This window comes from Parasteatoda tepidariorum, chromosome 8 (genome assembly GCF_982258835.1).
Source record: "Parasteatoda tepidariorum strain Cologne lab strain chromosome 8, Ptep-v5.0, whole genome shotgun sequence".
In the NCBI taxonomy this organism is placed as follows: domain Eukaryota; kingdom Metazoa; phylum Arthropoda; class Arachnida; order Araneae; family Theridiidae; genus Parasteatoda; species Parasteatoda tepidariorum.
In genome coordinates, this window is record NC_141762.1 from 5612121 (window position 1) to 5635619 (window position 23499).

At 28.9% G+C, this 23499-nt stretch overlaps 2 protein-coding genes across 2 annotated transcripts; one reads left to right on the forward strand and one right to left on the reverse strand.

Annotated features, from left to right (window-relative positions):
* Window positions 1-5462: 5462 nt before the first annotated feature.
* On the reverse strand, window positions 5463-7487 carry APP-BP1 (Nedd8-activating enzyme E1 regulatory subunit APP-BP1). Its single transcript, XM_016048340.4, has one exon. The coding sequence runs from the start codon at window positions 7195-7197 to the stop codon at window positions 5599-5601; it is 1599 nt and encodes a 532-aa protein (XP_015903826.1). The 5' UTR covers window positions 7198-7487; the 3' UTR covers window positions 5463-5598.
* A 134-nt stretch (window positions 7488-7621) lies between these two features.
* Window positions 7622-14256, forward strand: LOC107436570 (acyltransferase PGAP2). The gene has a single exon (XM_016048335.4). It carries the CDS (start codon window positions 7888-7890, stop codon window positions 8710-8712), a length of 825 nt encoding a protein of 274 aa, XP_015903821.1. The 5' UTR covers window positions 7622-7887; the 3' UTR covers window positions 8713-14256.
* Window positions 14257-23499: the final 9243 nt, after the last annotated feature.

The window sequence follows — 23499 nt, forward strand, 5'->3', positions numbered from 1 at the left end:
CAATAATTTACATTAATGAGTATAATAAAACCTTATTTTATAATTACATGAGGAAAGAGTTAAATGTCATAATAAAATTCCATTAATACTACTAAATTAAATTATCACATAAACATATACACTACTACAAATCACATATTGAATGTATAATTACAAATAGGATACTAATTTTTATCATTACTGTGCAGTATGAATACTCAGATAGACTCTTAAATTATAAAAAAAAATATATTATTTAAAAGAATTTATTCAAAAAACTTTTAACTGCCTATACTATTATAAATTTAATTTGGTTATAAGGTATTCTTATAATACATATTGCTAAACAATTTTGTTGGTCATTTTTTTCCTTCCATTTCATCCAGTTTCTTCCTAATAAAATGTCATCCCTGTTTTGAACTTAGTTTTGAGAAAATGTTACAGAAGGATATTTAGCAAACTGAAAAAAATTAAGGACATTTTTAAAAATGAGGAAAATGTTTAATTTTTTAGTAAAGAAATTTTGAGTTCTTGAGGGGAAAAAATAGAATTTTTCCATAGCTTTTAAAACTTAAATTTTTCAATGTATGTGAAAAATGTATTTTCACTCTTTTATGCATTTCTGCCATCTGTAACCTAAGAAATTCTGTGTGATTTGTTATGGAATAAAAGAAACACGTTTAGTGAAAATTGTTTCTTTAATCTGTACATATTTAATAGAAAAAAAAGTATTTCTCTATTAGTAATTAACAGACAATTTTTATTGAAATACATTAGTTTACAATTTTAATTAAGTAATTTTCTTAATTTATTTAATGATAGGTATGTTAAACCCAATTTCATTTCTTTTAATATATATTTTCATTAAGATTTAAAATTTTTCATTTTATTGAAAGTCTAAAAAAAGAAAATTTCATATTTTATTTAAGCATGTCAACCAGCTTTGTTGTTGATACTACCATGTTTAATATTTTATTGATTTGTAGATTTAAGTAAATATCGTGAAAAAAGTAAGCTAGAGTTTTCAGCATAAAAAGTCAAGAAAAAAATTTCAACTAGAATTTTTCCAGGATGCTTAAATGATTCATTGTAAGCATGAGATAAATTATTATTTTTTTTATTTTAATGATAGCAAATATGCAATGATCAGCTCTGTAACATTTTATATGCGTTATAAATTTGTTTTTTAATAGATTCACTTAAAATGCTCTTCCTGTGATGTTTCTATGTTTGACGACTTTGTGTTTCTTTTCCTGATTACTCTTTAAATAGTTAAGCTATTTGTATTTTTAGTTTAGTTTACTGTTGAAAAGTAAAACACAGGTTAAATATTTATTATCAGCTTTTATAACATTTATCATATTTTATGGTATTTACTTGATTATTTAGACAACTAAAAGCCTGTCTTCTCATTTTTTTTTCTTTTCTTTCAAGAATACACATCAATTTCAAAACATTTGGATTATTAAAAATTGTACACGTGAGTTATACACAGGAATTTTATTTTATATCATGAAATATTTTTTTAAAAAAAATTTCTGTATTGAAACAAGGACCTAATTTCATAATGATTGTTTGAATATTTATAGAAACGTTTATTTAAAAAAACATAGTGTAAACTGATCATAAATATTGAACTTAATTAAGAGAAAATGTTACAAAATGGCTGAGCTATTTAGATATGAATTAGATTGTAAAATATGTAGTGTAGATTTTTCTTTATATTTATTATGTAGTTATAAAATGTTTATCTTTCTCTCTAATGTGTAAAAAAATTAATAAAAATGAAACCATTTAAAAACTTTGATGTTTCATTATTCCAAGTAATATATTCTCAACTGAAATGTCTTATAAAAAAAATAATAGGTTAGAATGTGTTTTAAATTTGATTTAAAGCATAGCATAGAAAGTTTTACAATAAGATGTCTTTGATTTTATATTTAAGAATATTTTGGCTTTTGAAATAAATGTTAAATTATGTTTTTTTTAATAATATATAAGTAACACAAAAACTTAAGTTTTTAATCTCACAAATATGTTACTTTTCTCTTAATTTACAGAATTTAACTAATCTCAAGACAATCCCTTCTTTCATTGCCAGAAATATTCACGTGCTATAGCCAATGTTTTTTTTTGGCGATATGAAATTAGAGATTTTTCGGGAGAGAAAAAGAATTGTATTGAAAAAAGCATCATTTCTGGTTTATTTAATTTTTGTGTTAAAAAATAACTGAAGTGAAAATCAACAATTAAGAATACACTCCCTCAAAAATTTCGTTAAAATAAACTTTGATAGAAAATATTGTTTTAGGAATCATTAAAAAAAAATCATATTTTACTGGGCTCGAAAAAACGCCCGTCCTCGGCGGTCAAAAATTCCCCGTGAACAACAAATTTTTCGAATCCAGCGTCCGCGCGGATGGCCATTTTCCCGTAAATGTTCGTGATACATTTTCAATCTTTGTTATCTTACAAGAGTCTAGCGCCACACTTCTAAAATGACCCTCTAATCTCGAAATACTGCGCATAGTGGAATTGATGTTTTCTCTGTCTGGGAGTACTGCAGCGGTTGAAAGGTACTTTTCAGCAATGAACCTACAAAAAAACACATTACTTACTGGTCTTAAACAAGAAGCGTTAAACGCATTTATGTACATCTACCTAAATGGAAAACCTCTTTCAGATTTCTGTGCAGAAACCGCTGTAAATCATAGGCTTGATTGTGGAACTGGCAAACGTCATATTTGATTCATTTAAAAAACGCAGTACCATCGGATAAATTGACAGATAACTTAAACTTTGTTATTTAAATTATTTCATCAAAGAAATAAATTATTTCATAATAGAAATACTAGGTTTTACTATTAGTAACCTAGTATTTATTTTATTACTGTATAATGTAATCCTAGTAACTACTAATTCATTGTGCAATTTATATAAATGTTTGTAATAAATAAGAGAAAATTATATTTTTATTTATTTAGAAGTGACGGGTTAGTTTCAAAGGAGGATGGGTACATTTTTGGACAAGCCGTCCTCGGGGACGGGTAAAATTTCTCAGTTTTTTCGAGCCCTGATATTTTAAACTGTTTCAGCGATCATTTACATAGTGTAACATTATATAATCCTGAAAAACATTCTCAAAATTTATAATTTTATTCTTTAGAATATTGCAAATCATCGTAACATGTAATAGGTATAAATTGAATTTATTTAAATTTTCAATTTCAAAAATAATTAAAGGATATATTCTAAAATTTATGCATCATTTGTATTCAGTCTTACAAACTGAAATATTAAATTATTATTTTTAAAATGTTCATAACAGAAAAAGATATTTGTGTTCTATAAATAATAGAAAAATAGATTTGTTACATTTAAGTGATAAAATCAATAATTTATTTTATTATGATAAGCTGAATAATTTGATAATTGAAAACTTTGATATTAATGGCCCTTTTTAAATGTTAGAGAAATTATAATTACAGTTGAACCTCTTTATCTCGAAAACCTCTATCTAAAAAAAAGTTTATTTTCAGTGTTAAAGGTATGTTAAAAAAAAATTATGTAAATAGATATATGTGGTATAATTAATTTGCAGAAATGTTAATAACAAAAAAAGATATTTATGTTTTATAAATAAGAGAAATGTTACATTTAAATATAATCAATTTTTTTTTTTTTTTTTTTTTGTATGATAAGCTGAATAATTTAAAACTTAAAAATAAATGGCTCTTTTTAAATATTGGAGAAATTATTACTATAATAACTTAAAATTTAAGAAATTAAGTTGCATGGATATAATTGCAAAATACTTGTTGAAAATAGATTATAAATCACTAACATTTAGAGTTATTTTGTTGATTAACACATTTAAATCATAAACAGTCCAATATCACTTTTTTCGATGAGCATGCCAGACATTTAGTTAGGATTGCGTCGGTTGATTTTCAACACTTTTAGAATAAAATATATTTATTAGCTAAATTCAAAATGAATAAATATTAATTTCGAATTTTAAAGTTATATTTATGCTTAAATTTCTACAAAAAGAATAAATTCTAACAATTCATTTTTTAGTAACTATTGATTTTCGCACACTTTTTTAAAATCCTGATATTTTTAATATGAAAAATTATAAGATTAGAAATTCAAATCACGCTTTTGAGTGCTCACTCTTTAACAGGACCATTTCATCGTTTTATGGCAGTTAATGTTTCTGCATAACACGAAAAAATATTCTTTTTTCATGCAATTGAAAAGAAATGAACTTTGATGTATAAAAAAATTTAGTATTAAAAAAAAGTACACATTGAGAAAAAATTTCATTTGAAAGTGAAACTATAAAACCATAAATTCACCAAAATTTTCAGATATAATTCTTTGTTCCAATAATCACATGTGTGCAAATAATCACTGTGAAATTAATTTATATTTTTGTATTAGTAAAAATTTATTAAATTTTAGTTTACCCTGTAAGACCATATTAAAATTAATCTGAAATTTTTAAAAATATATATAAATACTTACAGGCATAAGTATTTTCTCAAAAACTTTTTTCCCCTTTCCATAAGTTTTTTACTTAGAATTTGTGAAGTGCTTGGTTGATATTTATATATTTGAAAAACATTTTATAATATATAAAGTTCATGCCAAGTGTTGTAAAATCATATGCCTAAGCAACAAATTTGTCGCCTTGAAATATGTTTGGAATTTACAAAATAGTAAGGAAAAGTCTTTTTTCATCGAATTCCATTCAGTTAAAAAAAAAAAATTGTACTAATTTTATTGTTCTACTCGTGGTATGGAATTCAGATGTGGTATTTGGAATAACTGAGAGTGCCTGATAGAAAAACTTTTAAGTTCAAATTTCAAACATTATTTCTCCTTAAAACATTCAATGTATTACCTCTACTTCCTTTCTTAAAATATTGTTCAATTATTACTTATCCTCATTCTTAGTTTACTAACATCTTATAATAGTTTTATGTAATAGTTTTTATAATATAATAGTTAATTATAATAGTTTTAAAATTAAATTTAATATGTTTACAAAAACAATGATGACTAACTTGGCTACTGCTCAAAACAGTCAAAAATAAAATTAATCAGAGAGTTTGTTTCAAATTAAATTAAGAGTCTGTTACATTGAAACGTTTTTAGACTATTTTAACATAATTTTCACATTTATATATTCTTAATATGAATATTATAAATTTTATATCAGTAATTTGTACAACTTTCTTTTCTGGAATTCTTGCACATTGTTTTTTAGAAAAAATCCTTTGAAGATTTAGCTAATAAGTTTTGTTTCACTCAGGGGCATTAAACCCCTTAAGGTGTGGTTGCTAGAAGGATAAAGTCAATTTATAATCACAAGGAATATCAAATGTTAAGTTAAAATTTTGACCATAATAGAATGTATTGATCAGTAAAAATAAAAAGTACTACTAAAATTATGTAAATAATAAAGACGCACAAAATGCAAGATTAATTTTAATGACATTTTTTAACTTCAATCAGTTATGAAAAAAAATTTGAATCAAATTATTAAGCATTTTAAATATAGCTAAAGAAGTAGTAAATTAAGAATATAATTTTTATCATACATATGCTCATTTATAAGTAAAAAACAGAGGTACTTTGACTCAAAGCGTTATAAATTAATGTATTATTAAAGGGTACATATTGTCCAGTAATTAATTTAATAATTTCATGTGCAGCACAGCCACCAACAAAAGCAGCCACAGAGTGAAGCTCCGAATCACCAAAACGACACATCTCGTGCACATAATCATCTTTCATAACTGCCGGACACTGCAATTCCTGTAAAAGAGAGGCAACAGAATTTTTCAAATTTAAAATGTCCGATTCCACGTCATCCGTTTGGCCGGGATACCTGCCAAACTCCTCACGAAATCTATCAGATGCCCTTAGAAGAACATAAAATATAATATCGCTATCTTCATGCTCTAAATTAGAAATCAAAGGTTGAACTTTAGTTGTAGAAGGATTGTACTCATCTTTGATTGCACGTCCATGCAGAACTCTTAAGCAGTGAGCATTTTTACAAAACACTTTGATATCTTGCTCACGAATATAATTTTGAGATTTTCCAATACTGCTCAGGATATCTTGAACCCTTTTATATATGAAATGAGCATCTTCTTCGGCTTTTCTTTTGTATATATTTTGTAGATTTACGTAACTTTGAGTGTCCGACGTCATATCTGGAATAACCCCTCGTACAGGTAAACAACCTTGACCTTCATTATTAACAAACTCCTTCAATGCTCTGGCCATAATCCAAAATGGCTTGCTTTCACTCGTTATGTTATCACATAATGGATCTTTTAATATATCTTGTATTTCCCCAGGGATGGTCGTTTTAGCCACCAACCTGTTGACGCCACGACAAGCTTCTTCAAAATTTTCATCGTCTTTTTTTCTCATGGCTTTCATAATTTCAGCTTTTAGAAGGTTTTTTTCCTTCATGTTTTTAGGCAATTGACCATTATTTTGACTTTTCCACCAATCAACATATTTAAGAAGTATAACCACAAAAGGCACATGAGCATATTCCATATCAGACAGCGTTTCCATAAGAATAGACTCAGCAAACTCCTTTAGCTCAGTAAAAGGCTGATCTAACCTCAAATCATGAAACTCATTTTCGGGTCTGGATTCTATAATGGCTCTATCTGTAAACTGTAATCTCATGTATCCCACCATTCCAAAAACACGACAGAGCAGTAATGGAGTGCCTAGATTCCATAATTTATCAGCTAAGCCTAATAGAGTGCATTCTTTCAAATCAGTAGCAATAACAACAGTAAACTTCGTGAAAAAATCAGGATCAGCTTGAAGAACACTTTCCACGGATTCTTCAACGAATTCACCCCGAACGTCTGGATTAAGCTCAAGTAAATGCTCTGTGGCGACTTTAGCTCGAGATTTGCCAATACTATCTTTATTAAGGAAGAAATTATTTCCAACATCTTTACCTTCAATAGTATGACCATCAACAATAGTGAAAGCACCTACTCCAGGTAAGACTAAGCTTTTTAAAATTTCTGTTCCAGTAGCAGTGGCATTTACTAAACAAACATGAGCCGCTTCTAAAGCATACTGCCCATGATCATCCCACAATCTTAGCTGTCTGTCATATTTGATTCTTTTCGGTGAATCTTCGTAACTACTATCGCCGATATGTGACATCTTGTTTTGCCTCTATGGTTTTGCCTCCAAAACCAAAACATGCAGGACGATATGAATTACTTTTTCTTACAAGTTTAACAGTTCAAAATTATATAGTTGCGCTTTAGCCTAAGCTTTAAGAATTAATGTAAATTATGTACGCTAACTTAAAAAGAGACTTCAACAGCTGTTAGACAGATTAAATTAATTACAGGAAGAAAATTAAATTTTGAAGAAGAAAATAAATTGAAATTTAAAAGCGAAATTTTTATGCAAAATAAATTGATGCATGTTCGCATACTTTTCAACTGTTTACACTTTTTAAATATTTTTGTTCGTAAAAGTATTTCTTGATATTGTCCGTTGAAGAAGTTCCGTTTGAAGAGGTTTTCCAGTTCTTTTCTAGATGTGAAACAAATAATCGATTATTTGTTTTCATATTGTCAAATTAAAAAAAAATACACTCTTTCGTTTACTTGACTTAATTTTAGTTTTTGGATTTAATGCTGCTGTTTAGTATTATGTTTTATAAATGTACAATCATTTGCTATTAAAAATTAGTTGTGCAACTGAGAAGGAGATATGAAATTTTAATTTGTACCGTGAATATTCGCTTATTAATTTAGTAAGATGTATAATCTGATCGATGTGTTTTAAAGATGATTTGATTTTGTGCTAAAAGGAATTGTAAAATTTATATTTGGCGCATAAATGTATCCTTTTTGGAGAAGAAGTCAGCTCAATTTCACCATGGTTTCCCGAATGCAACTAAAATTTCCAACCTTAGCTCTCTACACTGTGTCTTTACCATTGGTGTCATTTGTTTTTTGTGTTTTATGGTCTATTCTCTATAATTTTGAAAGAGCGACTTTTACTCACTGCCATGTTCCAAATTACTTACCTTCCATAAGTGCATCTATCGGTAGTTTCACACCTCAAAGACACGTATGGCAAATTTGCGTAGCCATCCACTCTGCACCTAGATATTTAGTAGTTGCTATGTATTACAGCCATCTTTGTGATATTCTTTATAAAAGTGCTATTTGGCAATGGTTAGCTTCAATTATTTTTCTTCTCCAATTCACGGAAGTGTCGAGTTTGCTCGGTTTAACCTTTGTGTCTTCATCTGAAAACTTTCACATTCATGAACTTTGCTTTATCACTTTCATGATATCCGCACTTTCTAATATGCTGCTATTGTATTTTGCAATGAAACGTGGTGTGAAGCATAGACTTACTCTTTTGGAAAGAACTTCTCTGAAGTATAAAACTATATTTGGCTTGACAAATGTTACTGCATTTCTACTCGCTGTATACTTCTATTTCCGCCATAATTGGTATTGTGAGGCTACGGTCTACACTTACTTTGCTTTCTTTGAATATATTGTGGTTTTTTCAAACATGGCTTATCATATGACTGCTTATTGGGATTTCTGTGATCATGTAGTTTCTGTTAGTTCCTGTTGCAGTCTCTCAGTTACTTCAAAACAACAGGCAAAATATTTAACAAATGATTTTGTTGTCAAAGTTGCTTAAACTTTAAATGTACTTATGGTCATTCCTAATTAGTGGTGGGGACGGAACTTTTTTGACAGGGGGTGTTTTGCTGGGGAAGAATATACTGTGGAAATAAGAATAAAAGAAAAAGCATCATTTCTAGAGCAAATTATCTTAAACTTCTGTGATTTAAGAATTTTTATTATTTATTTTTATATGAATTTAAATTTCAAGCGGAAGCAAGCCAATCATTGGCAATTTTTTTTTAATTTCAAAATGAGAACAGACAAATAAGGAGTATTTCTTTCCTTTCTGATCCGTAAGAAAAGTATCTTTAGAATATAATTCTACAGAAAAAAGAATTTGCTTTGGTATTTTTTTATCAGCTCTTTCTTTACTCTGTTTTTTAAATTTAAAGTCTCTAAATATGAAGATGCAGAGTCTAACTGTTTTGGTTATAATTATCATTTCAATGAATGTTATTATAATGCATTTTTAAATTTATTGTTACATTTTTGTGAGAGAAAATAGTAACTTCTATAAGTCATGAAAAATTCTTTGAATTAGTCATGAATTTGAAAATCTAAAATGTAGCAGATACCCTGTAAATGTGATGAAATAACAAACAAACAAAAACTGAAAGATAATTGGAATTTTCTCTTTCATGAGTGAAGTCTCTCCCTCCATTTTTTCAATTTGATGAGAAAAAATGAGCTGCTCAGATAAATGTAATAGTGTTCTTTCTTTTGAAGGGTGGCCTGTCCTGCTTGCACTTTGATCCCAATAAATGTGCCCATTTTTAAAAGATAAGCTGCCTTAAAAACACTGCCTTTTTATTCATGTTCCATTTTGAAAGAAATTAATTCACTGTTTAAATAATAATTAACACAGCAGTAAAAATATCTCTGTTTATTGGTTTAATTCTGATTACTGTTACAAATATTTACTTTCTTAGGATTATTCCAAATTAGTTAAATATTTATAAGTATCTCTTTTTTCGGGGGGGAGGGGGGATAGTAATAAACCAGGGATGAGATTCTTCCGCGGATTCGCGGATTTCCCCTTTTTTTCAGATTTTTCCATTTTTCCCGCTAATTTCCGCTGAAATTTTTTTTTTGCCCAAGTTAAAATGTTTTATGAGGAATTTAATTTTCCGCGGAAGGAAATTGTTGAAGTCCCTTTTCCTCCCTCTGAAGTTTCTCTAAAAATCATTTCCTTGGGATAAAACTGGTTGACCTTTATACAGGGATGAGATTTTTTTTGTCTCTCGAATTTCAGCCTTTTTATCAAAAACTCCGATTCTCTAAAAGTTTCGTTTTTTTAAATAAGTATCCCGTTTTTTTTAAATTCAGTCATTGAAGTAAAATAATTATATTTATTTACGATTTTCAAAGATAAACAGAAAATTCAATCTACACCCTAGCTACTAACCCTTCCGCATTTTTACTTATTTTAGCTATTTTCTCCGATTTCACGCACAGAAAATAAGATTTTCCGTATTTTTTTATCCGTCGGCTGGATAGCTCGTATTTTCGTAATTCAGATCTCGATTTTTATTCACGCGATTTTAATATCAATCATCGATTTTCATATTTACCTGATTTAAAAGTTGCACATTGCGATTCTTATTTACGCTATTTAAATATCGTATATTATGATTCTTATTTACGACATTTAAAAATCCAATATCGTGTTTTTTATTTATGCATTTTTAAAATCTCGATTTTATTATCAAATCTCGATTTTCGTATTTACCTGATTTAAAAGTTGAACGTTGCGATTCTTATTCAGGCGATTTAAATATTGTACAGTGCGATTCTTACTTACGAGATTTAAAAAATCAATATCGCGATTTGTATTTACGAGCTTTTAAAGCCCTATGTAGCAATTTGTATTCACGTGAGCTTAAAATCCAATATCGTGATTCGTTTTTGTGGTTGTAATATCGCGCGATTTAAAAATTATGCATCGTGATCAAAAAATTAAAAAATCATGATTTGTATTTTCGCATTTTTTAAATTCGATGTAGAGTTTCATATTTACGTGATTTAAAAGTCTCATATCGGGATTTATATTCACATGGTTTACAAGTTTAAAAATCGCACTTTTTTGTCAAATTTTTGTTTATATATATATGTGTATATATTTTTTTTCATCTTTTTTTTTTCTTTCTTTTTTTTGTTTTTTGGATTTCCTCTTTTTTACTTTCTGACTACTCTCATCCCTGAATAAACGTATAATGTTTTTTAATTTGAAAATTATTTTTTAAATATGTACCAACTGTTTTTTTAAAAAAGTAATCCACCTTTTGAATCTTCATTTTCTTATTTTCAGTTTAAATTATAGAAAAATGTTTTCAAACTGTAAGTTTACCAATGAATTTTTTTTTTTAGTTTACTTTTTTTGAAAAAAATTTATGCATAGAAATTCTCTCTTAGCATGTCTTTTACTTATTTTCTAAAATACAAATTTAATTACTTATTTTGGAGGATCATTATTTTATTGAAATCTACACGTATATCAGTATAAGAGGATAGATTATAAATTGTTGTGGATCAAATTCAGGTATTACAAAATCTAACACATGTTAATAAATTTTTGCGATGTTGAGTGCCCTTTCAAAACTCAAAGTTCCCTTTCCAAAGAGGAAGTGCTCTGCCATTCTTTATACCTAGGGAGAACTCTGAAAATGACATCAAAAAGTGAGGCTTAAATTCCAGTTAATCTGATTTAATGGAGATAAAAAAACAGTCATAGCAAGGCACACTGAATCTATTAATAATTTAAAGAGAAAGAAAACTTGTCGGCTGATGTACTTTTCACTCACTATTAATATTCATAGTTTATTCTTCTCCCAAATGTTTGTTTTCATTTAACTGTTCTTGGTTTAACTCTCTTTGTATGCTTTTTGAGACAATAAAAAGTTAGCTGTGGCAAAGGTGATAAGGAAAAGATTATTTTTTTTTAACAGATTAAAAGTGTGTATCCAAAAAAAATTTTTTAAATAAGGAAAAGAGGTTCTTTTTTTTTATTGTTAAGAAATGTCTGGGAAATAGACGTTTACAGATGTCGGTAATGGAACTTTGTACTGTAAATATGGATATTGAATCATGATTCAAAGCAATTGTACTTTAAACCAAATTTTATTCATTTTGGGGAAAAAATACATTTAAAAATGAATGCTAAAAAGCAGGTGAATGTACAAAAAGTTATTTTCAAATAACCGGATATCAAACAAAGAGTTTTCATGTAATTTAAGTATACTCATCGATTAGAGAGATCAAATGTTTGCTACTACTTTTCAAAGTTGTTGCCAACTGGAGCTCTGAGGCAATAAGTACAAATTAATAAGATCGTGATGTTGTATATCAAAAAAGGAATATAGGTTTAACAATCTTTCGCGAGATTTATAAAAATTTACTAAGTTATATTATTTTTACATTCATCAATATTTTCATTAAAATTTATTTCAAATATTATTTCATTCAATTTATTTCATTCAATTTAAAATTTATTTCAAAACGCACTTATATCATATTCAATAATAAAGGTTGTGATGTTATCGATAATAATCGCAGCAGGATTAAATTCATTAATCATGGTTATCCATAATGATTGAAATATCATATTTACTATTGATTATTGCTGTATTGTCCTCTTAAGAAACCTATGTCTTATTGAGAAAGATATGTGTAAATATGGCATTGTTTGTGAACTTGGATTCGTGGTATCTATTTAACCAATAAGTAAGCATAAAATGCCATTAAGAAGAAAAAAAAGGGAGATGAATAAAAATTACAAATAAAAATAAATTACAATTCTTTGGTAATAAATTAAAATTGCAATTCTTTGATGAGTCTATTCTTTACTTCCCAGCTAGAGGGCACTGTTTATATTAACATATGAATCCTGTTTCAAACCATTTGTATTTTCAACCCAATTTTTCATGTTTTCGGGATAAATAAATTTAAAACTTGGAAAAATAGGAAATATTAAAAATATTTTCTTACGTCAAGTAATAAATTTTGATTGAATTAAAACATAATCGTATGTTATCCAGAAGTTATTTAAAAAAAGACATTAAAAATTAAGAATCTATTACATAACTATCGGGTTAAAATCAGAGAATCAGGGTAACAATACGGTTTTAATATTAAGCTTTGCAAATGATTATTTTTATTGTTTGAAGTGTACCTAATACAACTTCATTATTGCAATAATTTAAGCTGCCAAAAAGCTGAATTCATTCAATTTGGTTAAATACGATTGGTGAGAACAAAAAATAATTCTAATTTATTCAGGCTATTAAAAGGACAAGCGTGTAAGGGCAGGACAATTCTGTAATAAAAACTGATTTAGAAAATTCAGAAAACGAACAAAAAGGGGACTTTGGAATACATAGCTGGTAGGAACTTTTCAAAAAAATCACCCTCGCTCAATTTTTGCGGTGCTCTTTCTATTATCTTTCGTTATTAATTTATTTAAACTTTTATTATTTTTTATATAAAGAAACATAGACTAGTCCAAAAAATATTTTTTATTAGCTTTGTAATGTCGACACCAAGAATGGAGTTTTTTTTTTTTTTTTAAATATTGTTTTGATCCATAGAGGGGTTATTCTAAAATATCAGAGGGAGCTCCCAAAATTCTGTTCATGCTTGAAAGGGGAATAAGAAGTCATGCATTCTAGTTAAAATTTTATAAAAAAAAAACATTGAAAATCAACTTTATTAATTATTTTATATTTAATTTATTATTTGTACAAATTAGAAATCTATGAATATATTTTGCCACATTCGGCGATTCTATTTGGATGACAGCAAAGAAGACAAATTTTTTAACAACAAGTAGTTTAAATAAGTATGCATTAGAAAGGACTGTTTATAATTTCGTTAAAAAAACGTAGTCAATGCTCCAAGGAGGCAAATGAAAAAATCCCCATTATCCTCAGTGTAATTTTACTCTTTTCCATTCTGACATCACACTGAGTTTTTAACATTGTGGAATTGTCCTCCCCTTAGCCGCTTGTATTAAAGGGCAACAATGGACGGACACAAACAATCTAATATACCATGATGACTTAATAGCTGTTAAAAAATGCAATTTGTGGACGAAAAAAAGAATAAAAATTTGAGTGTGTTGAATGTTTCCCAACAAAACCCTCTACGAGAATGAAAGGGGGGGGGGCAGAGGACTCTTTTTATGGTGCCACACCTGTTCCTATTTTTAGGAAATTAATCCTTTCTCTTCCAGTTCATTCAGTATTTATATAATTGCATACTAGGCTAAGTATGAATGTGAAAATTTATATATCTATTCTAGTCAGCATAGCCTCATCAAAAGAAAAGTAGTGTGATATTAAGTTCTTCAATACAATATGATCATTATTTCATATAATCATAATCTAATTTGTGTATGTTTTTCTTTTTAATTGCATTATAAAAAATCACAAAAATGTATTGTCAAGCATAAAAAAATCGAAATATTATTTGTTATGTGCCAATTATTCGTTTAAATTGTCTGTTAAATTATATTCGTTGAAAAATGACTGTATATAAACAATAAAAAAAAATTTAATCAGTATTTTGTACCCATGTTTTTGTACTGCTTTTTTGAACATTTTATTGTAGGCTAATTTTAGTTTCTAAACATTTTATTTAATTATGAGAGTCGGAAAAAGGCTAACAATGGCTTGCTGCAAATTTAAAAAGTTTGTAGTATTCGATTTTAATAAAAAAAATGTGTATTTTCTCTTTTGGGGAGAGGGGCTTAGTAAAATTTTTCATTCTGCTGTATGAGTGCAGATAAATATAATAAATTTTTTTAAAAAATTCAAAACATAAATAAGCCTTATTTGATAAAATTTATTTTCAATGTAACAAAGCCGTTCAAGAATCACGTAAACATGTTTTTGGTCATTTTAGATTCTCCTTCATTGTCAGCAAAAATATGAAAATTACACCTTCCCCCCCCCCCTCTTGTTTACGTAAGAAAGTTTCACTACCTTGTCTTTCGCTTTCATTTTGCTGTAAGATCTAATTTAACAAAACTTTGCAAAAACTCCTTCCTCTCTTGTCAGTAAATATAAGCTAATCACAAATCCCCTACATGTTTACATAAGAAAGTCGCTATACCAAGTTGCTAGTAAAGAACGACAAGTTGCAATTAAAGCAAAAGATGGGTCTTTTGTTTTAAATATAACCTTAGTGGTAATATTCTAATTTTTAGGAATAAATTCAAAACTTTGCATGAAACAAAATTTATGTTTTAATTCATTCTATAACATATTTTGCGTAGAATATTCTTAAGGATTATTTTGTGCATTTTTTTCTGTGGTCAAAAATCTTGACCTCTGAATCTCCTAGAAGAAACTTTTTTTTTTTTTTTTTAAATTTTATTTTCAAATTTATTTAAGTGCAAAGTTTAATTTTTTCCGAATTTTATGTTACAATTTATTTCTTGCTTAAAAAAATAATAAAGACCTGAAAATAAGGTGTTATTAATTTCCTTCATGAGGATTTTATTTCATACCCGTCGTTCAACAGAGGACCGAGTTTTTTGAGTTTACAACTACTAATGTTCAACTCCGTAGTCTTGTAATTCTGAACCCAATCCAGAAGACAAGGGAACTCCTAGATGATCAAGTATTGAGAGAAATTTGCCTTTATGGAGGACTTTTTTGTTGGAACTGACCCACATTTGCGTTGCATTGAGAGGAAAACCTCCCACGGTTAGCCCGCTGGCTAGAGAACTTCGGGGTACCCATGATCCGTCTATCACTTAAGACATTTTTATGTCAGCACTGTGGTCGGTAGAAGCCGGATGCGGAATTCGAATCAACTCGCCATCGCTGGGATTCGAACCCGGTTCACCTCACTGGGAGGTGAACGCTCTATCCCCTGTGCTATCACAGCTCTCTGCATGAGAATTGCTCATCTCCCACTTATCAACAAATCGCAAACCCCTTTTTAGGTGCTTACGTAATATTTAAACGATCCAAAAAACGCGCCCATCAAAATATAGATTTCCATGCTCTTCAAGCAGAAGAGCTACTGTGTACTTCAACATTAAATATGAATCAGTGAGGCATGATATTTTTACTGGTGATTTAGGAGACCGTTAAATATATGTATCTACTTTTTAATTAGTCACAAAAAAAATTTTAATATATTTGCTTTGGGTACAATATTTACTTATAATTCTATAAATATTGTTTGTGTATTTGCAAAGATAAGAAGAAAAAGAACATTAATTTATTTTTGCTTGTAGGCTTGCAAAGATAAGAAGAGAAAAAAAAAATTTATTGCGTAGTTTATTCTTTAATTGTGAAATAATTTAAGGAAGTTAAACAAAAGTTTCAGAGAATTAAAAAAAAAACTGTTTTTCGAAAAATTACAAGCATTTGAAACAATTTTACACTTTGCAGACATTTAAAATAACTAAAGAAAAATTTCACTATTTGTTGATTGTTAATGGTGTTAGGAAACCTAGAAAAAAGTTCAATTTGAATAACCTGTCAGTTCAAGTTTATTGTTACCTTTTTCTAACATTGTTTGTTATAAAATTGCCTAAAAAATTAATTTAAAAAATGAAAAAAACCTTTTTTACATCATAAAACAAGCCAAGTAAGTTTTGAGATTTTAATTGATTTTGTAAATTTTAGTGACCTTGTTTTTTGGTGCAAAATAGCAGAGTTGGCCAAAAATGTAATTGATTACATTTTTTGATTACAGTAATCAATTACTTGTAATCATGATTACAATTTTCAAAAATTTTGATTACAGCTGTAATCATGATTACAATATTGATTACAGTAATCAATTACTTGTAATCGTGATTACCAAGTTTGATTACAGCTGTAATCATGATTACATAGTCGATTACAGTAATTAATTACTTGTAATCATGATTACAATTTTCAAAAAATTTTGATTACAGCTGTAATCATGATTACAATTTTGATTACAGTAATCAATTACTTGTAATCATGATTACAAGTAATTGCGATTACAAGTAATCACAACAAAAACGATTACAAGTAATTATGATTACAAGTAATCAAAATATATGATTACATGTAATTTGATTACATGTAATTTGATTACATGTAATTTGATTACATGTAATTATGATTACATGTAATCTAATTACACGATTACAAGACTATTGTATTCTTATAAATGATTATATTTTACAGTGGATAGTAGAATGTATTTTATAATGATACATTTTGCACGTATTAACATGTACTGCATTTTGTACGTATTTGTATACGTACAAATGAATGTAACTGAAATGTATGTACATATGATTTTATCTAGTGCATATGTTCAGACATTTTAGTTTCACACACATGTACATACATTTATATTGTAGGTATAAAATATATGTACGCATGTATATAGATAATAATTACGTATGTATGTGCAAACAATGTAGACATGTACATTTATACACAATGAATATATGCATTTTATGCAAATATTTGTGTATGTAAAATGTATATCTATGTTAATGTACGCATGTATATACAAGTACTTGTGTTTGTACGAACATACATACATTGTCTGTACAATGTATGTCCCATGCTTGTATGTGCAATTTATTTATGAACAGTACAATATATGTATGCATGTACAATATAGGTATATCTGTAGGATGTACAATATATGTATGTATACATGTACATGATATGCATGTCCAGTGTATTTATGTACATGTACATAATATGTTCATGCTCAATGTAAGTATCCAAATATGCATAATACATTTGTGAACTATTGTACGTACATTGGGCGTATTTATATTTCACATATATTCATACATGTATTCGACATGCGTAACGTACATACATACACACATTTGAGATGCATATATTGTACAGATGTATATACATATAGCGTACAGATGTTTATATATATATCGTACAGATGTATATTCATATAATGTACATATGATGAAATGAACATATAATGTACATATGTGTGTACATATACAGTACGTATGTGCATAAATATATTGGGCATAATTCTTTCCTACAAATTTTACATGTTTACATGCATGCTATCCCTATCTATGCATATGGTGCAATGTATATATGTACAATGAATGTATCCACACATGTACACGTATGTTCCATGTATGCATATCCATATGTACTATATACGCACGTACAATACATGAATGTATGTACATACATTGTACATGCGTACATACATTACACGTATACGTATGTACATTACATTTATGTCTAAATATGTGTACAATGCAATAAATAAAATGCATGTAAGTTAACTTTTAATGACTCAAGCAAGTTAAATGACAAAATCAAACGATATTTAAATTTAGTTTTCAGCTTTAATTGTTCTATATCATTTTGAAATTCTCTGAATAAAAAATTATTTTCAGGTATTTTCATGAAATGTTTGACAATACAGATTTATTTTTTTTATAACATAATGGATGATTCATAGAAATTTTTTAAATGGTAAGAAAAACGGTAAATTTTATGTGTGGAATTAATATTTAGAAATTCCAAATAAAATTATCGTTTGCTTTCTAAAAAATATGAGGTCGAGATTCATATACCTTAGAATAATTTTAAAACAAATTTTAATAACTTTACTCATATAAATTTTTTTAACGTATGCACAATGTATGTGTATATTGCAATTACATATATTTAAATGTACGAACGTATTTGTACTTTACTTGTAATTATGTACATGTATACGTTGTATGCACATGCATACATTGTGCATATAACTATTTTTTTGTACATCCATGCATTACATGCGCATAAGTATTAACAAAGTATGTAGTTATACAAGTACATACGTAAGTTGTACATAAGTACATACTTTGCGTGCACATATATCGATGTACATATAAATATGCATGTATACATGTACGCATTTTATTTACGCAACTATGTGCATATATTGTACCTTTAAATAACATTTTTACATATTGTACGCAAATACGTACAATTTTATATACAAACGTACATTGAATATACGTGCTATCATCGTAAATTTATACAATATATGCACTTAAGTACATAAAAGCATGCAAACGCATAAACATTATTTTCATATACGTTCATACATACATTGTCTATGTATACAAAGATACAAAACATTGCCTTTTTGTACAAACTAACATACATGCGTACATGTATCATAAATGCATAATTATATGTACTAAGCATATGCGCATTGCATTAAGTATATTACAATATAATTATGAATATTGTACGTACAAACAACGTTTGTGCATACATTGTATGTATAGGAATCGCAAATTGTACGTTCATGCGTGCGTACATTCTATGTACATAAAAATATGTAAACTCATGAATACTTACATAAAAAATTTGACTATAGTATACAATCGTAATAACTTGTAATCGTATAGTTTGATTACAAGTAATCACAATTACATGTAATCAAATTACATGTAATCATGATTACATGTAATCATATATTTTGATTACTTGTAATCATAATTACTTGTAATCGTTTTTGTTGTGATTACTTGTAATCGCAATTACTTGTAATCATGATTACAAGTAATTGATTACTGTAATCAAAATTGTAATCATGATTACAGCTGTAATCAAAATTTTTTGAAAGTTGTAATCACGATTACAAGTAATTGATTACTGTAATCAAAATTGTAATCATGATTACAGCTGTAATCAAAAATTTTTAAAGTTGTAATCACGATTACAAGTAATTGATTACTTGTAATCGTGATTACAAGTAATTGATTACATAGCTGTAATTATCTGTAATCAATTACAGTTGTAATCGATTACTGTAATCAACGGCCAACTCTGCAAAATAGCAATTTCTTTGGGATGTATTATTTAAGTAACTTTTGAAAATAATTCTGCAGTTTATGGAAGAAGAAAAAATTTTCTTACTCATAAGTAATAAAATTGTTACTTCTAGTGAAAAAAAAAAATCTCGCCTTTTTATCAATTGAAAATACACTGCAATTCTATTCAAACTTCATTATATGATTTCTAAATTACTGGTGGACTCCACACTCCTTAATTATGCAATCCCTTCGCTGACACCTCATTCCCCGAAAATTGCTATGCGATCTTATATGGTTTGCTTTGCAAACCATGCTTGCTACATAGTTAAAGCTATTTGGAATGTGTTTGTTGAAATTAGGTAATTACGAGTAAGTGATAAGATAAACTAGAATTGATAAAACTTATTATTGTTTTATTTTTACAAAGCTGTTGAGTTATTGTTATTTTGGAGACAAGAACAGAACTCTGACATTATGATGGAACAACTTATGTAAATAAAAAGGTTTTTTTTTAATAAAATGGAGTCTGAATATTTATTTTAAGAAGAGAACGACAGAATATTAAACTTTTTGGTAGAGTATCTTAACATTTGTGGTGAAGAAGATCGCGATTTTAAGAATAATTTCGATCTTTATATATGAAATATTGATGGAAGTCTTTCACAATATTATTTAACCAGATTTCAGCGAACTTAAAACCAGAAGATACTAAAAAAATTGCTGTACTTTAAGGCTAAATTCGGAACATTGAAAATAAAGAATGAAGAATTTCATAAGTTAGACAGCGAAGTATATTTTATGCTGTATAGTCCGATAATATTTACGAAAGAGGAAATTGAAATTGAAAGCAATCTAGTTGATGATTGTAATAACTAAAGTTAAGTACATTTTTTGGTGAGTATTTTAAATTGGCGATCGAAATGAAGAACCCACTTTAAATCTTGGGGACAAATTTCAATATTTTACACAGGGCGAGTTTTATAATGAGGCCGTCCAGCAGTGGACAAATCATAAAGACACGATTCCTAGTTGAACACCGAAGTCAAACATCAATGGCTGCTGTCAGTAAGTGGGAAAGTGACCACTTTGATCAGCTCATGTAGGAACCGAAGGTGCGTGGTATTGGTCCTCTAGATACCATCCATTAAAGCAATGTATAATTTCGTCAAGCTTGGAGAGATTATATGCAGCTAGATCTTCTCACGTCCGTCCATTTCATGCTCGCATGCGTTCACTCATTCAAATTTTTGATATTTGCGAATCACCATCGCAATCAGTGGATCTTTTTCTCATACCTCTAAAGAACATTATACCATATCAATTTTATTCCCCTTTTATGATGTATAATAAATCTAACGTTGCACCCATTATCTAGCAACAACTATTCATTTCTCATCGTCGCCAATATTCAGAGTATGTAGTACCTATGTTTACTGACGGATCAAAATCTGCGGGTTAGGTAGGCTGTGGTGTCATCATCGCTACGAAATCCCAGGTATTTGCTCCGTCTTTACTGCTGAAGATGTTGCCATCCTCTTGGCATTGCGGCTGATTTCTATCGGCTCTACAAGGAAGTATTGCATATACTCGACAGTATGAGTGTTTTGCTCCGGTTGGAAATCCTATTTTATGTTTCATTAATCATTTGTTGATAACCCTTCACAAAAATAGATTTTATTTTGTTGGGTACCGAGTCACGTCGGTATTCCAGGGAACGACTTGGTTTATTCGGCTGCACGATCTCTGTTTTAACTCCATCTGTATCTTTCTCGGACGCAAAAACTTATATTCGACAGTTCATCACCTCTCTATGGCAACAACAATGGGATCTTAAAATTTATAACAAATTGCACTCAGTAAAACCAGATTTTAACCCTTATCCTGTATTGCGTCTACGGCATGCCGATGTTAAGCTAACCCGTCTTCGAATCCCTAAGTTACACTCGGCTGACCCACCTACATTTGTTATTTGGGGAACCTCCACCCCAGAGCCTGATTAAGGCAGGGGCATAGAGGGCAGTTGCCCAGGGCCCCACATCAGAGGGGGGCCCCAAATCGAATAAAAAGTTTTTTTTAGGTTTCCTTCTTCAATGAACTTTTTCAAACAAAATATCAGTACAGTGTAAAATCCGTCAATTTTATGTTAGCTTTTTATTAATCTATCGTATGAACACAAAAAATCTATATTTCATAAATCCATGACTTTCTAGAGCGGAATTCAGCTAAATTTTCACAATTATGGCGGACAAATTTGGCTAATCAAAAGCTTGTATTTTTACATATTGCAAAATGCAATATATTTACAAAAATACAGGCTTCTGATTGACTTAATTGAGCCATCATAATTGCAAAAATTTAGCTGAATTCCGTCCTAATATCAGCAAGGATATAAATTATTCGTAGCTAGATGACAAAGTTAACAATCAGAAAACTTCATTCGGCATGATGAAATATATCGGAAATATATCGGATATTTTCGGACATAGAATTGTCAGAAAATCAGTAAAATGGACAGAAAAATATTTCGTTTGACCATTGGAGGGGAGAGGGGACTGTAAAAGTTTTATTCACTATTCATCATATTTAAATCATTTGCCCATTTTTAACCGTCATCGTCTTACTTTTTTCGGTTGTTCTATTTTAACTCAGAAGGATTTGTTAGGTGACTCGCATCATCCTAATATTTTTGCATTTCTATTTACAATCGGTATAACTGTTTTATGTTATTTATAATTTCATCTGTTTTTATCATCTTTGAATGCAACTGTTTTATGATATTTTACTGCACGTGCATTTTATATGGTTTTACTCACTTTTGAATACGTATGTTTCATTGCATTCAGTTTTATAAATTCATTGTGATTTTAGTAAGAAAAATTTGTAGTGTGCATTTACCTAAGATTTATTTTAAAACCATTTGTTTGGCGCAGCATGTCCTTTTCTGGACTTAGTGCCATTAAACCCTACATTCAATTCAATTCTTACCTTTTATTTACATACGCATATAAAATATATATCCTGCAATGTATGTATGTTCATACGTGTATACAATGCATCTGATACAATATATGTATTTACAGTAACTTGTACCTACAATATATGTACATATGTTGCTAGACTTGTTGGTGTTTTGATGTGGACTGTTCAACGTGTCAACAAGCAGGGGTGTAATGCACGTTGTCACGAAAGGCGACATCAAAATTGTAGCTGGAAAAAGATCCTGCATGAAAGGGACCGAAGACGTGTTTCACGACTTGTCAATCAAAATTGCTTCCTAACCTGACATAAATTGCTTCAGTTAGTGAATGAAGGTCCATCCCAAACTGTTAGGGAGAAAACAATGAGACGGGAGCTGCATGTAAAGAACATTTGGAGTCGAGCATCTCGTGAGAGGCCATTGCTCACACAATCGTATAAAGCTGGGCGACTTCAGTGGGCTACAAATCACCGAACGTGGACAGTTCCTGATTGGTGGAATGTAATATGGTCTGACGAATCATGCTTTTGCCTTTATTCAAATGACCCACGTCGTGGAGTGCGCGGAAGACCAGAAGAAGCATTTCATCCTGACTTTGTGCAAGGTTAGGTTCAAGTGGGTCTGTCACAGGTCCGGATTACCCATTAGGCCAGACTAGGCCATGGCCTGGGACCCCCCAATCATTAGGGGCCCCCTTAAAATGGATTTTTTGAAAAAAATTAAGAAAAACAATGATTTTTCAAATTTTTTCAAAATGTTATGATTATTTTTCAGTTCTAATTTAATAAAATCCTTTATTCATAAATGGTTACACCTCTGAAAAGGTTAATGAATTCAAATACCTTGGAACAATGATCAATGACCAAAACAGCATAAAAACGGAAGTAGCTAGACAACAGAATTAAAATAGCAAACAAGTGTTTCTTCGGACTAAGAAAGCAACTAAGATCAAGCCTAATCAGCCGAAAAACTAAAATTAAAATTTATAAGACTCTTATTCTACCTGTATTGCTCTATGCAAGTGA